Below are 12,584 nucleotides of genomic sequence, written 5' to 3'. Positions count from 1 at the left end.
ACAAAAGTCTATCTTGAATCAAAATGAGTCATGACCCCTCAACAAATTCTCAGGCCCAGAGTTCTTTGAATGGACACTGGGTCACCCTGAGGTAGGAATCCACTACACTGCCAAAAAACATATACTGTTAATCTTCCTACAAGGTCTCCTCTGAGGACCGACAGCCTTTTACCAGAGTGACCATGCACTGAGAAAAAGGTAATAGTCAAACTTCTCGGGGATTACTGGACTTTGGCTCTGAACTAACACTAATACCAAGAACCCAAAACGTTACTATGATTTCAAGTCAGCACGGGCTAACAGAGGTCATGATCAATAGAGTTTCAGCTCAGGTCCATCTTACAGTGGGTTCAACAGGTCTGCAAAGCCAGTAGTAGTTATATCTCAGTTCTAAAATATGTAACTGGAATAGACATTCTCAGCAAATGGCAAAACCCCTACATTCGTTCCCTGACCTGTGGAGTAAGGGCAATTATGGTAGTTCCGGCCTCCAGACAACAAATTTCTGTTTGTTCTAAGCCACTTGGTTTGTGGTATTTTGTTAAGAGAGCCCTAGGCAACTGAGGTATCAACCACATTAAAAAGACAAGATTTTACCCAAAGAGTAATGGGAGCTCTGAAAGGGTATTAGGCAGGGGAAATACCCTGACACGATCAAACTAGCATTTAACAGGACACTGACTAGAGTATGAAAAAACAATTTGAGGTAGGGAAAAATTAAAGGTAAAAAAAAAACTTTGAAAGGCTGTAGCCATAATCTGGATGAAAGATAACTGGGGTCTGAACTCTGAAGCAGTTTAGGTTTAAAAAGAAATTTTCAGTGAATAAGGCCACAAGGAAGATTTACATGATAATAAAAATAACATGAGAGAGATACTGAGAATGTTCTCTTTTTGGTAACTTCTGTACACCTTCCACTCCCTAATCGCTACACACACCATTGCTTAGTTTTCTTCTACTTCAATAAATAACTTTAAATTTCTGTATTACTAAAGTTTAGGAAAGAATATGAGTAAATGTAATTCGCTAGAGCACAGTGTTAAGGAATATATATCTGTATATACTTTGTATATATAAAATATAAAATTTGTATTTTGTAAAATAAAAACTCTCACGGTAACATAAACCACTCTAACCATCACTCTAACCATCCTGCTTAATAAACATGAATGGTGCAGTGGATTTTCCACTACCGCCTATGATACACTGTCTTTTACTCTTGTTATTTATGAACATCTCCATCTACTTCATTACTTGACTACAAAGTCCTTTAAAGCAAAGTCGTGTCTCCTTCATGTTTATCTCCCCATGTCTCCTACATAAAGTCCAAAATAAAAAATGACTTAACATGGGTCCCCTATTGCAACTATTTTATTGCTATGACCTTTAAAAACTGTAGAATTGTTAATGAAGCTCATTTACCTGTATAACCCATAAATTTTCCAGGGATTTCTTGATTGCAGCAACGACTGCAGAAAATCTGCCCACACAGTCGGCAGTGGTGTCTACGCCTAAAAGTGGTAAATTTCTCATTACAGTCATAGCACTCTTTACACTGGCTATCTGGCATCCAGTATTGCTTCAGGTCACTATCCTGCAACAATAAAAATGTGTGAAGGCGTCTTGAAAATACTGATTTATCAAAATGCAAAGGCAAATACAATGCTAGTCAAAATCCTAGAAAATTTCTTTTGCAGAAATTAACAAGCTATTTGTAAAATTCACAAGAGAATGCAAAAGTTCAAGAGAACCAACCAAGGCAATCTTAAAGAATAAGCTGAAAGACTTATAATGTCTGTCAAGATTTATTCTAAACCTACAGTAATTTTAGATACAGTATAAGGAAAAATGGAGCTGTGGAAGAAAGAAAAGAGCCCTGGCACACCCTCACACATATATGTAGACTTATGACAAGGTCTGTAATGCAATCAGTGAAGGATGGTCTTTAAAAAAAGAAAAGGGTACTGGGTCCAAGTGAACATCAATGGGGAAAAAAATGAATCTTGATCCATATACCTTCATATCAATAATAAAGCTTCTCGAAGAAACCATGGAAGATAGTCTCCCATGGTTCATTTTTTACTGCCCCTGGGTTAGAAAAACACTTTATAAATAGAGCACAAAAAGCACAACTTATAAAAAGAAAAAGTTTTGATAAATTAAAATAAGGAACTTATGAGTAAAAATCTGCTGTCCACAGTTGGAGTAAGCATTAACTGAACTTTCTTTCAAGTGGCATTGTAGAGCACTGCACGATCCCCATATAAGTGCTTAGTAAGTAATCTTCTAAAGAATATAGACAATACCTGGCTCTTCCCCTCCATGATTTCCTTGAGGCGTTTTAATACTGTGCTGAGGCTTCGGAGTTGAACAGCTGTGCGAGGGTCATGACCTCCAAAAGTAGGTTCTGCCTTCCTTCTGGTGTCTGAGTTAGGATTACAAAACAAAAAACTACTTTAATAGTATCAGTGCAAAGTGCTGCTTACTTTTAGCATATACTTACATTCGCCAGCCAGTGACAGAGACTGAGAGTTAAAACTAGTCTTTATAAGGGTAAGAGGCTGTTGAAAGTATAAAACACTGCTTCACAAGCAAATGAGGACTGACAGCACCGTTTGAGACCACTGATGATTTTGAGGCCTGGATGGGAGCATCACTTAAATGGCACAAAACTCATTAGTGATTTCTTGGGCCCTTCAGTCCCAAGTCAGAATAAATTTCCACTAGAAATTTAGCAGAAGGAAAAGCAATGCCAGTGAGTTATCCTAGCCTAGTCTCCACAGTCATCAGGTCAGCAACAGGGCTGAACAGTTCGGCTAGGCCTACAGATCACAAAACCAAAGGCTTGTGTTGCAGATCATGAGGAAAGAATTTAATAGCCAACCTCAGAGTCTGACAGACTTCAGAACACCCAGGATGGTAATTTATGCACAGACTTCCCTTCACCAATGTCCAAGAAAGACTTCTTTTTACCAAAGAACTGCTAGAGCTCCAACCCTACCCTTCCCTGCCACCTCCCCTCCCCTATAGCTCCAAACAAGAAGGAATCACTTGCTCTTGAAACAGCAATACTGAAGCCAGTCCTGTCAATAAAAAAACAGGCCTACATTCCAGTTTCGTGGCCAGAATGGGCTATGCCCACCAAAGCTATCATGTTACTTCCTTATTTTAGAGCCAAGATTACAACTAAGGTTTCTACCTATCCCTGGCTCCAGCAGTTTTTAAACCTAAGGATGAAGTAGAGTTGGCCTGACAAAATGGATGAACACCGCTATTAGCTTAATCTCATTAACCTCATAACCTATGGCAAGGCCCTCTCTAAATCCTTCCCAAACTCACTATTTGCTACATTTGCTTTAGATGTTCTTTGTTTTGGATGAGTGGCAAAGAAAAGACTACAAACAAATGAGAAGTTAATATTTAAATCTAAACTGATGAAGAACTTCCATCGATATTAATTATAGTGAAGTGAAGTCGCTCAGTCATGTCCAACTCTTTGCGACCCCATGGACACCAGGCTCCTCCGTCCATGGGATTTTCTAGGCAAGAGTACTGGAGTGGGTTGCCGTTTCCTTCTCCATATATTAATTATGGAAATATATTATTTATGGAAATATATTATTTAAATGGCACTTACGTTACAAAACTGAAAACTTTATCTTTCTATAAACAATACCTTAACCTCAGCAGATACGTTATTACTACAATAAAAATGTACATGGGTTAGAATGACAAAACTGTTATTGAGTCTTTGCGATAAACCAACTCTCCATGATTTATGAACTGCAAAAGGAGAGACAGATGAAGCTGTCAGAACAGTAAAGCTGTGGTCCCATGCACGGGAAATAATTAACTGCCAAGCCCCTTGCATATAGCCATTTAGGAGTATAAGAGAACACAAACAGCATCATCCCCTGAAAAAGCAGGAGCAAGGCTATTCCCAGAAACAACAGATGATGGCTTCAACGTGGATGAGGATGAAAGAAAAAGGAGAGAAAATCTGGTTCAGCACTCTGCCCTCAAGCAATCATCTCAGCTACTTCTCTTGTAAAATGAATATTCTTAATAGAAAATCAAATGACTTGCCAGGGTCACAGAGCTGGTAAATTGTGGAATCACAGTATTTTAATAGGAAAAGGAACTAGACTGGTCAAACAGTCGCAGGCTCATCAAACTCAAATGCCTCAAGCTGCTAAGGAAGAATCAAAGAAGCAAGAGGACTGAGAAAAGACTGTAAGGAATGCAGCAAACTAGACATTACAAGTTCCACCTAGAAATATTTAAATGCAAGCTTATCAAAATAACAAGACAATAAGCTGTCAGTTTGTAATCCCTAAAAGACTAGATTCTAGTCTAACTCCTCAATTTTATAAATGAAGAAATCCTATGCTTAATTCAATATAGGATATAGTCAAAAGAGTACCCTTAACAAAAATAGGAGTGACACTCTGAACCGGGTTCAAGAGCTAAGGAGTTTAAGGTTCAAAGTCAGATTGGGATGGTCTCTTCCTTCCATCCATCTGGAGAAAGGAACTTACTTCTCCCTCTCCCCCTTCCTTCCTTCTTATTCTTCCTACCAAACAGCTGACACAACCCAGGCTAGGGCCCTCTGCCCTGGGAAACCTGCAGAGGTGATGCAGGCAGCTCTGCTCCAGTCCTCTGGGAAAAGCTCTCCTTCTGCTCGGCTTCGCCGCCTCCTCTGACCTACTGGTAGCAGGTTCTGAGACAAGTCCCAACTAGCCATTAATAAAATATGCTTCTGCCGACCACCATTACCTGTGCCTGCCTACTTGTCATTCGAGACCCTGGGGGGAAGACTGGCCAGACAAGACAAGAGCTGACATTCGCAGACACCTGATTTTCAGTGCTGTACCCCTTTCCCTCTCTTACGCCACCTCTCATTGCCCTTCCCCTACCACCTTGAGTCAGGCAAACCACTGCATTGAGTTGAATAATCTAACAGAAATAAAACATACAACAACTCACTTTAGCTAGTCTCTTGATGCAGGCACTGATCCCAGGCTGTACTCAACAGAAGAGCATGAAAATGAAGGAGATGACGGTATAGCAGAACAGGATGGAGAACAAACAGGGGAGAGGAGCTCAGTTTATCCAGCCACACTGACAGTTTGCACCCCGACAAGGACAGAAAGCCAAGAGCAAGTGGCAGCCCACTGATGGAACTGAGAGACTTCTGCAACCAGCGGCATGCACATCACATTACACTGGCCACCCCAAGAACAGATGTGGCAGTCACAAGGTTCAGACTAACCTGAGTTCTCCTGGGGGTGTTGCAAACTGTCCTCTGCTGAAACCCAAGCAAGTAATTAATCAAAAAAAAACAGTCAAGAGATCTCTGCCTTGCCCAAATTAAAGTTCAGTGAAATCAGATCTCTGCCTTGACCAAATTAAAGTTCAGTGAAATGTTTAAGAACTCTTGTTTGCTAGGTCACTTCAGTCATGTCCAACTCTTTGCAACCCTATGGACTGTAGCCCACCAGGATTCCCTGGAGATCCCTCTGTTGCTGGGATTCTCCAGGCAAGAATACTGGAGTGAGTTGCCATGTCCTCCTCCAGGGGATCTTCCCAACCCAGGCATCTACCCCGTATTTCTTATGTCTCCTACATTGGTAGGCAGGTTCTTTACCATTAGCACCACTTGGAAAGCCCAAATTAAAGTTTAATGAAATGTTTTAAGAACTTCTGTTTAGGTATCAACAAATTATTTCACTATCCAGGTAAGTTTCATTAATTCTCAACAGTACCTGACTATTCCAAATAGCAAAAAAGTTAAGTCAACAAACAACCTGGGAAACACAATGACTGGGAAAAGTCTAATACTCAGAGAGGAATGAAATGCGAACAGTATCATACCTAACACTGAAGATCGACGCTGGAACTCCTCATTAAGCCGCTTTTTATAAGGTGTAGGTGATCTCACAGATTGTGTCCTTGAAGGGAGCTGAGGGCTGGTCCAACTTCCACTCAGAGACTGTTGCTCTCCCTGGCCCCCTTCTCCTCTCTCTGTAGCAAAGGAAAACTTGGAATTATTGGAAAAACTAAGACTCAAGAGCTCAGCAAAGAAAAGGAAATAGAGGAGATTTTTCAGAAAAAAAATGTATACTTGTATCACATACTAAGTAAAAGAGTTAAAAAAAAAATTCAAAACAGGTGGCAAAATCACAGGCCAATAATTACATCCTTGGTATACGTGACCTTTGGTGGGTTTTACTTTTCACTAGAAATTTATTGAGCATGTTAATGGAAATAGACTGCAAGCTCCACATGAAGGCTGGGATCTTTTGTTATTCTATTTCATTTATGGGATAGATTCCCTGGTGGCTCAGACAGTAAAGCATCTGCCTGCAATGCGGGAGACCGGGGTTCGATCCCTGAGTCGGGAAGATCCCCTGGAGAAGGAAATGGCACCCTACTCCAGTATCCTTGCCTGGAAAATCCCATGGATGGAGGAGCCTGGTGGGCTACAGCCCATGGGGTCGCACAGAGTCGGACACGACTGTGACTTCACTTCACTCTCCTTGACTATTAACATAGTGCCCAGTGGAGAGCAGGTGCTCAATAAACATTTGCTTAATAAAAAGACTACTGTAAATGTAATGTATCCTAGACAGGATCCTGGAACACAAAAAGGACATTAGGTAGAAACTGGAGAAAAATGAATAAAATACATACTTTAGTTCGTAATATTTTGTCAATAATGGCTCACTGATTATAATGAATGTACTCTACCAATGTAAGATGTTAGTAACAGGGAAAACAGGCTGTAGGGATATATGAGAACTTTCTGTATTATTTTCCTAATTTTTACATAAATTCAGAATTATTCAAAATAAGACTGTTGAGGTTTCTTTAAAAAAAAAAAAGAAAAAGATTACTGTTTTCAAAATGATGGGACTAATGGGAGGTTTCACAGAGCTTTAAACATGCCTGCTAATAAAAGTCAGTTAACACTATTAAAATTTCCACTGAGTTAAACTATTACCCCATAAATCCCTTTCAATGAGAGGGATTACTTTCCAACACATTTCAAACAATATTGTCAAATATAAAGCATAAGATGTAGACCATGTTTTTTAACTCTTCTAATGAGTAAAAAAATATTACTTAGAAAGAGCTCATTTTAAAAACACATTTTCATTTGATATCATTAAATGTATTAAACAAATTAACAAGAAGCCTGCTGACAGCTTTTAATTTTTGCAAAATATGAACCCTTCCTCCCATGTGCTCATTCTTTAGTTTCACTGCTTTCATTAAAATCTTTTGGCTATTAACCTCTTAAAGAGCGAAGTCCATCCTATGGACTTAAGAATACAGATATATTAACAAAGGAAAAAAATGATGATGCTAACTTTAACCTCGTTTTAACATTTAGTTTTCAATTCCAACTTTCCATTCCAGTAATTACTAAGATTAAAGAGAAAATTCTAGCTTTCTTTTCTTATGCAATTAAACCCAAGGACCTATGATGAAGGCTATTTCCTAGTTAATATTCACTTTCTTGTTAAAGACACAGCATGAAAGTTGAACAAGAGAATTTCAGAGAATCAAGATGGCAGGATGTCTGATCTTTAACAGGTCTTTACCTTTGTTAAATCGAAAGAGATTGACAAAAGAACTATACGCTGATTTAAAAGGAGGCTCGTCCTGATCAGGAGTCAGAGGTTTAAAGTGTGTGAGATGAGAAGGACTGGTAGGAGACCGAGGCAAGTCATTAGCGGAGTCCAATGTTGGGGAAGTCTTATCATCTGTGGCCATTTCATGAGTCTAATAAACAAAAGAAATAAGCAAAAGTAAGTTCCTCAGGAAGCCCAAACAGCACCCAAAGGTCTAGAAATCTGACTTCAAAAGCTCACACCTAAGAACACCAGAGTACTTAAGTCTACTTCAACATACGTTCCAAATCAATACTGGAAAACACTGCAGTCTAGATGATAAGGAAGAGTTTCAATTATCTAAAACTAGGAATGTTTACAGTCAATCTCATTTTCAAAATTAATATATTTTTAGGTATTTGTATTTTATGTATATGTAATTGCAGTTTCAAATACCCAAAAAAAAAAAAAAAAAAAACCAAAAGTATTAAAAATTTGAAGGCAAGGAAAAAATGTGAACAGGCAAAAAGGAAAAAAAGATTTTTCACTTTATTTATATGTTTTTCATTTTAAGATTTTTTTTCTTGAAAAAGAAACAGCTCTTTAAAGTTGGGGGGGGTAAACTTGTTTTACAAAAGCATACAAATTCTTCAAAGTTTTATTTTACTTATTCCCATGTTTGCTTTTTAAAAAAGTATTAAAAACTAAATACTTCCAAGAACGGGAAATAAAAGTCATTCCTTAATGCATTTCTATATAACCTCAAAAGTTACCTCAAACTATGTCTCATCAGCTATGAGAACGATCTAAACCAACAAAGCTGATCCCCATTACATGTCCTCGAAAGGTACAGAAGCCTGGTTTTTCTCCTTAAGTCTAAACTCATATAGGCATTAAAATGAAGATCTTAAAGTGCTTTTTTTTCCCTAAATAACCAAAACTCATAATTCAACCAAAGGACTATTACCTACATCCTCAGATGCAGGTACCAGAAAAGCACAGATGTCTATTTTCTGCCATATTGATTAACACTTCAAATAAAACAGAAGACCATGAACTACGCATAACTCATAAAATGCTGTAGCGTCTAATCTTATATTTACAAGGACACTACACTCTTATAAAAAGCTCTTCACTTTCAAAATCCTACCTACCATCTCATTTCATTTCTATAAATGCCTGGAACACAGAACTGGCCTTATTACTACATTTCACCTCTGAGGCAAGCAATGTACACTGACCCCAAAACAACTTTCTTGAGGGTCACATAAGCTCTTCAGTGGTCCAACTATAACTAGACGCCAAGTTTCACTCCAGAAATACTTTTTCCCCCCAAAAGGGCAGCATTTTTTATCTAGCTATTTCCTCTTTTAATGAAAGAGGTATTTCAAGTTTGTAATGGTTTTGGAGGCATACACTCTCGGTTTCAAATTTTGACTATGAAATTTCTTAGCTGAATAAACCCACCTAAGAGCCTTGTAAGATATATATTACCATCCTCATTTTACATAGTGGAAACTGAGGCATAGTGTGACTAAGTGGGATAGTGTATATGAAGCACTTTTAGCAGAGTACTTGCCCATAAAAGGCACAGAATTAGTCTTTAGAACAAAATTATTTTGTAGCTCTTCACAGACTTTCAATTCTGTTCTATTTGAATTCTAACTGTTAAGGATGTTGCCTGATTAATAATTTAATTGTTCATTAAACAAAACAAAAATAAAACCACTAACAAAAAGAATTTTGGCAACATTTACTGGAAAGGGGTAGGGGGAAGAAAAAGAGGAAGGGACTGGAGGAGAAGAGAAGGAAGGAAAGGACACGTCCTTCTAAAGTGTCCTGATAACCCACACTGCCACAGAAAGGGTTGGGAAATTAGCTGATGATTGACTGACCAAGTGTAAACTCAAAAAAGTAAAAAGAGAGGTGACCGCAGTAACAACAGTAGCAAGCTGAAGGCCTCAGAGAACATCCTACACTCTGCTTTGACACAAGTAACATGAGAGGAATAAAGCAACCTTCCTGCAGAGTCTTAGCATCACACCTAAGAGAGTCACCCACCAACTTTTACTAGACTTTGGAGATGTGAGGATAAAAATTACCATGAAAATACTGACCGATGGAGTCTCTAAAAGATACAATCACACAGAGTTAATCATAATAATTATATAACAATATCACAACCATGAAAAACCTACCTTACATAACTCTTTCTCTGGTAGCTTAATAATAACTGTCTGTGACATAAACTACGATTATTTCCTATCTGAGAGGTAACGTGAAGTATTCACTTACTCATTCAAAGACCTCTCTCATGTATCACCAACACATTGCCTCTTTTCCTTTGCAGACTTGTACATGCACTTCCACTAAGCACCATCAAAAGGCTTGTCAGGAATTGACATTTAGAAAATAAGCCTACTCCACTAGTTAAATCAAAATGTTAGCAGACAGAAAAACCCAAGTATCAGTTCAGTCATTTCTAAGTACTACAGTGTTTAAAAAAAAAAAAACAAACTCAAAATATATCTAACTGCAGGACAGCTGAACACTAGAAATGGTAGTTTCCATCTACAAAGATTTTTTGTGTTCAATTGTTGACTGACAAACCAACAGATGGAGGCTTTCTAAAGGAAAACCACATGATTCATATTCTTCTTCCCAGATAGAAGAAAAAGAGGACATGGGAGAGTAGTCTTGCTTTTTCAACAGAAACTTAACCTGCTCACCTCTGTCACAAACTCGAATCCAACAGAAAAAAATTAAGAATATTTTTTGTAAGAATTCTAACATTGGGAGCTTGGGAGCGCTAGAAAACAAGATTCAAATAAATCAGAAACAAAACACTACAATATAACAAAAGACCATCTCTCCTGTCAATATCGGAGTAATTTTACAAGAATGTGCACTAAATCAGTACGGGATAATTTAATAAGTACACGCATCAGATAAACAGAAATGACATACGGAATTCCAGTATTTCTCATATTTTTGAATGTCTTAATAATAACTTCTATATAAACCAGAAGATCCCTAAATTCCTAAAAATATTCCATTCTCATCCGCTTGTTGGGAACGTTCTAAGCAAGGGGAAAATACTGAGAAATCAGGTCTTCTCCTCAAGAGACTGACACAGGTACAAACGGAATGGTCTCAAAGAGCAGACAAGCACTATAGGAAGTAAATACATATCTGAAACCTCACTATTGGTATCGTTTCTGTAGATTAGGAACTTTTTTGTCTAGTCTACGTATGCACCTCTGAAACACAGGCTCAGAGCTTAATCCATGAGAGAGAGGAGGAACTGGACTAGGGACCTCAGAAATAAGTTCAAGTACACGGAACAAGACAGGAGCAAGGGAACTTCAAATGCTTCCAAGGAAACCTCTCCAAGACAGTCCCACCCAGATCCCTTCCCCACTCGCTACACAAGGGGCAGCCGGGGAATTAGGGGAGCCGCCTGAACTGGAGCACAGGTTCTCTGCCCTTCCTTACCCGGCCTCCGCCGCAGCCCGGCCTCAGCCCTAGTTGTGAAGCCCAGCTGTCTCCTTCACTTCAGAGTTCCCCACCGCTCCAGCCATAGAGCTTCCTAAACCCGCCTTCTTCCCCACACTCAGGCCCAACCGTCCGCGCGCCAAGTCCCTCCCTTACCTGAGCTTCCCGCCCCAACCCCGCAGGCCACCCTCCACCCCAGCCTCGGGTTCACCGGGTCCAGGCGCAGGAAAGCAGTTTGAGAGCCTAGCAACGCGGTACTGAAGCCGTCGGCGGTTGCGGCAGAACCAAAGCTGCTTACATGGTTGCTGCAGCTTCTCGCTTCTCACCAAGGCTCCGCCCCCTGTCCCTCCTCCCCTCCAATCCGCAACTCTCCGGGCGGCGGCTCCGCCCTCCGTGCCCCGCCCTCACGACGTTCGGATCGGACGCTCAGGCAGAAGGAATCCAGCCCAGATAGAGTCGTGCTCGACACCTTGACCGAGATTAAGCCGCCTGTTTTCCTAGAGGAAGCCACGGCGACTGCGCGCGTGAGTATCAGGCGTGCCGGGTCACCAGACGGGTGCAGGCGGATTGTGGTTACCGTATGTTTTCGATAATATGGGCACTCATACGACAGAGGATGAGATGGTTGGTTGGCATCACCGACTCAATGGGCATGAGTTTGAGTAAGCTCCGGGAGTTGGCGATGGACAGGGAAGTCTGGCGTGCTGCAGTCCATGGGTCGCAAAGAATGGGACACGACTGAGCGACTGAACTGAACTGAAATGAATCTTACCGCGCTCAGCTTTCTTACGGACTGACACTTGTGCCTAGAGCGAACACTGTTATCAGACTGGAGAGATGCTGCTAAATGGACACGTGATCTTAATCAAATTACCGATTTCTTCAGGCTCTAGACTTATGGCTTCCCTGGTGGCTCAGAGGTTAAAGTCCCTCCCTCCAATGAGGGAGACCCGGGTTCGATCCCTGCGTCAGGGAGATCCCCTGGAGAAGGAAACGGTAACCCACTCCGGTATTCTTGCCTGGAGAATCCCATGGACAGAGGAGCCTGGCAGGCTACAGTCCACGGGATCGCAAAGAGTCGGACACGACTGAGCGACTTCACTTCACTAGACCTCTTATCTGTAAAGTGGGACTAACGATAGTAGCCTTCACAGATAGTTTTGTGAAGGCTAGGTAAAACACTGTAAGTAAAGCATTTGTACAATGTGTCTAATCCAGTGATGTTAGCGCTATAGCTGATTCTTTCATTCAAGTTTTGTGATGCAAAGACTGGTGCACATGTTACCAAGCCCCGACTTGCTCAGCCTGGCTCTCCTTACCCATCATTTTGTCCTGCTGACAGGATGTGGAAGTTGGCAGGAGCAGTCAGAAGGGAAATGAACCCCAAAGTGAGGTGCTATTTTAATTAAATTCTGCAGGCCTAGTTCCCCCAAGAGTTTTGGCAAATTCTCACCCAATTTTCCTTGAGTTGGA

The 12,584-nt window shown here is 40.3% G+C and overlaps 1 protein-coding gene across 50 annotated transcripts in view; it reads right to left on the bottom strand.

The window, feature by feature from the left end:
• The window catches only part of PIKFYVE (phosphoinositide kinase, FYVE-type zinc finger containing), an 80,567-nt gene extending 69,132 nt beyond the window's left edge, over positions 1–11,435 (bottom strand). For 8 of the 50 annotated variants that reach the window (XM_060410320.1, XM_060410338.1, XM_060410323.1 and 5 more), the window contains exons 1-5: positions 11,410–11,435; positions 7,608–7,788; positions 5,875–6,024; positions 2,307–2,425; positions 1,423–1,594 (exon numbers count right to left, since the gene is read on the bottom strand). In XM_060410320.1, coding sequence (XP_060266303.1) covers positions 1,423–1,594; positions 2,307–2,425; positions 5,875–6,024; positions 7,608–7,779 — 613 coding nt within the window. In that variant the 5' untranslated portion in view covers positions 7,780–7,788; positions 11,410–11,435. Of the gene's footprint in view, positions 1–1,422; positions 1,595–2,306; positions 2,426–5,272; positions 5,309–5,874; positions 6,025–7,607; positions 7,789–11,111; positions 11,214–11,267 lie in introns of those variants that run through there. The other 42 variants (XM_042244116.1, XM_060410325.1, XM_060410318.1 and 39 more) reach the window with 11 other exon arrangements.
• Between the last annotated feature and the right edge of the window lie 1,149 nt (positions 11,436–12,584).

This window comes from Ovis aries, chromosome 2 (genome assembly GCF_016772045.2).
Source record: "Ovis aries strain OAR_USU_Benz2616 breed Rambouillet chromosome 2, ARS-UI_Ramb_v3.0, whole genome shotgun sequence".
NCBI lineage: Eukaryota > Metazoa > Chordata > Mammalia > Artiodactyla > Bovidae > Ovis > Ovis aries.
This window is presented reverse-complemented; position numbering and strand designations above follow the sequence as displayed.